This window comes from Pinus tabuliformis, chromosome 6, assembly GCF_031772625.1.
Source record: "Pinus tabuliformis cultivar Carrire ecotype Pingquan chromosome 6, CPIR1, whole genome shotgun sequence".
In the NCBI taxonomy this organism is placed as follows: domain Eukaryota; kingdom Viridiplantae; phylum Streptophyta; class Pinopsida; order Pinales; family Pinaceae; genus Pinus; species Pinus tabuliformis.
This window is the reverse complement of record NC_142292.1, coordinates 2,061,482,084-2,061,486,167: the sequence shown is the minus strand read 5'-3', so window position 1 is coordinate 2,061,486,167 and position 4,084 is coordinate 2,061,482,084. Positions and strand designations below refer to the sequence as shown.

Sequence of the window (4,084 nt, the reverse complement as noted above, 5' to 3'; positions counted from 1 at the left end):
TTATGATTGATCATGTCAAGGGAAAATGCCATATCAGGAGCTCACACCTTACAGGTTGGATGGACAGGATCATGTTTTACTGGGGACTAGTGAAAGAATGCTCCATTCAACACATCTACAGAGATCTAAACCAGCAAGCGGACAGTCTGTCAAAGCAAGGTATTCATTTAGAAACAGGTACCTGGTCCATGAAGGTAATATTGGATGAGAAATCCTTTATCATTCAGGATTTCTCATTCCCTGGCGCTTAGTCACTTTTGGTCATCTCCAGATCTGCTTTTATTCCTCTTTTTGTATCTCCCTTCTTGTTTCTATCATCGTACTTGTATGGTATATAAAGGTTTCAACTATCTCTGGTATCATGGGTTCATATCTGAATCCGCATATGGATCATATAAACTTGCATTTGTTTTATGTGATGTGTTTCTGCTCAGATCGTTTTATTCCCTCATGGAGGGTCACATCCTCTAGTTTTTTGTTACAGGTTAAGACCTCCCCAGCTTCTAAAAGCTTGTTATTTGTACTATCTGGAATCATTATATAGTCTCAATATAATACAATTATGCTTTTTCTCTCTGAAAAAAATCTTCAAAATCCAGTAGGAATTTATTGAAATCACAAGTTTGATAGGTAACACCTGCACAATCCAAGTGCCCTAGGGTTTTTTCAGGGTGTTGAATAAAAAACAAGTGTAAATAAGACAAATTAAGATTTCACCTCAATTTTTTCAAAAATTTCCACCTGATTCGGGCACCACTAAAGACAAATCCAAAAAAATTAATTACTTTTGTGAATATAGTTACTTTTGTGAACTCTCTGGATATATTTATTTCGGGGAAAATTTGGTTTTATTTTTAAAAAAGATGAGCAATAATTTCTAAATTACATGTATATTTTTATTTTTTAACTTCTGAAAATATAGCTTATATAGATACTCTTGTAAAATCTTTTTACATATATATATATATATATATATGTATTTAATAACATCAGTTTATATTTTAATAATAGAAATTGTAATTTATATAATAAATTGAAATGACGGTTGTGATTTTAAAAAATAAAGTCATTTAATATTTTATTTTTATGATAAAAAAATAAAAGAAGTGTTTTGAGATTATTATAATTTTGTTGATTTAATTAGATGAAGCTTGGTGTTGTACAACTTTTTCTTGTTCATCAAATACCTAAACATAACCATGTTTTAATGGGGGAGAGACTAGCTTCAATAGAGAGAATAAGGTAGGGAGTATTTCCTTTGATTTTGAGATTGTAGGTTATAAATTTCTTTTGGATCATTTCAATCTTTCTCCATGATTTTTTAGATATGCTGCAACCCCAAACTTCACACTCATATAAAATAACAGGGGTGATTCTCGAGGGGTGAAAATATCTAAAAGAACTTTTTTACTCTAAACCCAAAAATAGTCAACTTACAATTATTTTCAAGCTTATAGTAAACTTTCCAACCTTCACTTCTAAGGAGTCAACAATAATCTCTAATTAAAATTAGATCATAATTATTTTATAATAAATAAATAAAATAAAACAAACTTAGCCCCAAGAGTTAGCTCAATCGGTCAAAGCAGTGCAGTGCCTCGCCATACGGGAGGTCACAAGGTCGATTCTACCGGAAAGCCCTTGGGGTTAGGTCAGTAAATAGGCCGAGGGGATGTGATCCCACTTCAGGGTTGATCTGCCCAGAATTATTGTGGACGTAGGGGCTACTCAATGACCAAAGATAGCTACTCAATGACCAAAGATACCCTTTGGTACTGTGGACATAGGGGCACTCAATGACCAAAGATACCCTTCAGGGTCGGGGCACTCAATGACCAAAGATACCCTTCGGGGTCGATCTGCCCATAATTACTACTGTGGACGTAAGCGCTACTCAATGACCAAAAATACCCTTCGGGGTCATCTGCCCAGAATTACTATTACTATGGACATAGCAGCTACCTAATGACCAAAGATACCCATGAACCACCGAAAAAAAAATTCTTTAACTTTCAAAACCATTTAACGAAATAACTAAAAAAAAATTATAACAATAAACTCTTTTTTTGGAGAAAATTAAAAATTTACAAATTTCCACCACTATTCTTTTGTACATCAAGGAAAATTTGTTGCGGGTCGGATTCTACTCTTAATTATGCATATTTCAGTATCTTTTGATTAAAGATTGGAAACGGAAATTATTCGAATTAAACTTGTGGAATTTTCAAACATTAATGTTCGTATACCGAAATTTTCATGGAAATCATACCTATATAGGATCATTTAATGATCAGAGATTAATGTCAATTAAAACCAGAAATATAAAATTATTATCATCCCAGATATTAAAATAATTAAAAAATTCGACCCAAATCATCCCAAGTACAGAATTGATAGAGCCATAGAAAAGATTTCGACTGAGAGAGTTTTATAGAAGAATGGAACATAAACCCTTCGGCCAGCGCACAAAACCCTATAACAAATTGTGAACAGAAAGAAACTTCACCCATCCAACAATGGCATTTCCCATTGTCTCATCTTGTAACTGTATAGCAAACAAAAAATGTTAACTACTTACAAATAGCTTGCCTATTACAGGAAAACAGAGTGACATCAAGCACTTTGTATTGAATCTGATTATCAGAACAGTAACTATTGGGACTTGTCTCTGCAATGAAGAAATTGGTTGTCTCTGAACTGAACAAACCATGAATCATTAATGGCCGACCGTGATCTCTGCAGCAGGAATAGGAGGAGATGGATGGGTGGATTGTTGTGAGAGGAAAATATTGATGTGATCCAGAAAAGAAAGATGTGGAGGCCTGTCCTTTCGGCGCACATAATTCTTGGTCTCCTCCGCGGAATATGTGGAGAGACAGTTGTGGCGAGTTTTCATCCACATTTTGGGAGTGTAGCTATTGGCCGCGAAGTACGCCTGGCTTTCCAACACATCCTTCCCCTCCACCGCCGCTGCCGCCATTTTGAGGAGGCGGAGGCGAATGGGGCGCCTGACGTAGTGCCCTTTCGTGGTGCCTTCAAGCTCGTCGAAGCGCTGGAGAGCATGGGCATCAATGGCATACACTTCTCCGATAACATGTTCTCCGAAGCCGTCCAAATAGAGGAGGAAGGGCACCTGATACGGCCCGCACACCAGCGGATACCTCACTTCCGTTCTCCCGATTCCAATAAATTCCGCGTGCCCGCCTGCAATCAAATCCTCCACCAGCCAGTGGTTTCCAAACCCTCTCTTCAATGTCCCGTAAACGAACACCATCGCTTTCTCTTCTGCACATTTCTGGGCACAAACGCCATAACCATTCCTGTCGAGGGGCAGATTACCAGTTTTCTTGATCGATTTCTCCTCCTCTGCGCGCCCCATCTCCATGATGTTGTTGCAGCTCATTTGGCAATCTGGCATTATCCTGTGAACGCCTCAATTGGCTCTTGCTGCAGATGATGCCCAGCGGGTATAAATAAATTTCAAGATGCAGAGGAAGAATAAGGCTCTGTATGCCATCGATTGACAATTTTGGACACTCATACAATTATCACGCAAATAAAATAAAATAAAAAGAAAACAGAACATGTACGGTGAATTTCAACCACGAGATGCTATTTATGTGAGGCCATCAATTCCGTAACCCATCATCCTTCTGCATCAAATCTGTACTTTGTTCACGTCTCCACCACTCGTAACTGCAATGTCTTTTAGTTTTTTTCTTAAATGCCGATAGGGTTCTAGCTTACCTACCCTACCACTACTTTGTACACCGACTTTGACAAGTGGACTCTTCCCAGCCATTCACGTGTAACCTACACTTTTATTAATTTGATGTATACTCTCAGAGCAAGCAGAAAAGATGGGAAATGTATGATGTCATCTTAGGTAGAAAGGATGGAAAATTGCATTTAATGCTAGCTTCATATCAGGGTTCGCTGGGTAGGCGATTGCTTGTTTTTGGGGTAAGGAAATATGTATTTATGATTTAAGTTGTTTTTAGTAATATTTTATTGAAATCACAAGTTTGATGGGTAATTTTTGTATAATAGAACATAAATTAAGATTCACCTCAAATTTTTCTGA

At 37.0% G+C, this 4,084-nt stretch overlaps 1 protein-coding gene across 1 annotated transcript; it reads right to left on the bottom strand.

Annotated features, from left to right (window-relative positions):
- Nucleotides 1–2,396: 2,396 nt before the first annotated feature.
- LOC149267495 (putative gamma-glutamylcyclotransferase At3g02910) lies at nucleotides 2,397–3,602 on the bottom strand. Its single transcript, XM_089398979.1, has one exon. It carries the CDS (start codon nucleotides 3,416–3,418, stop codon nucleotides 2,717–2,719), a length of 702 nt encoding a protein of 233 aa, XP_089255105.1. The 5' UTR covers nucleotides 3,419–3,602; the 3' UTR covers nucleotides 2,397–2,716.
- Nucleotides 3,603–4,084: the final 482 nt, after the last annotated feature.

Bases quoted from the DNA above. Each gene is read 5' to 3' on its own strand.
- LOC149267495 (XM_089398979.1), bottom strand. From the start codon at position 3,418: ATGCCAGATTGCCAAATGAGCTGCAACAACATCATGGAGATGGGGCGC.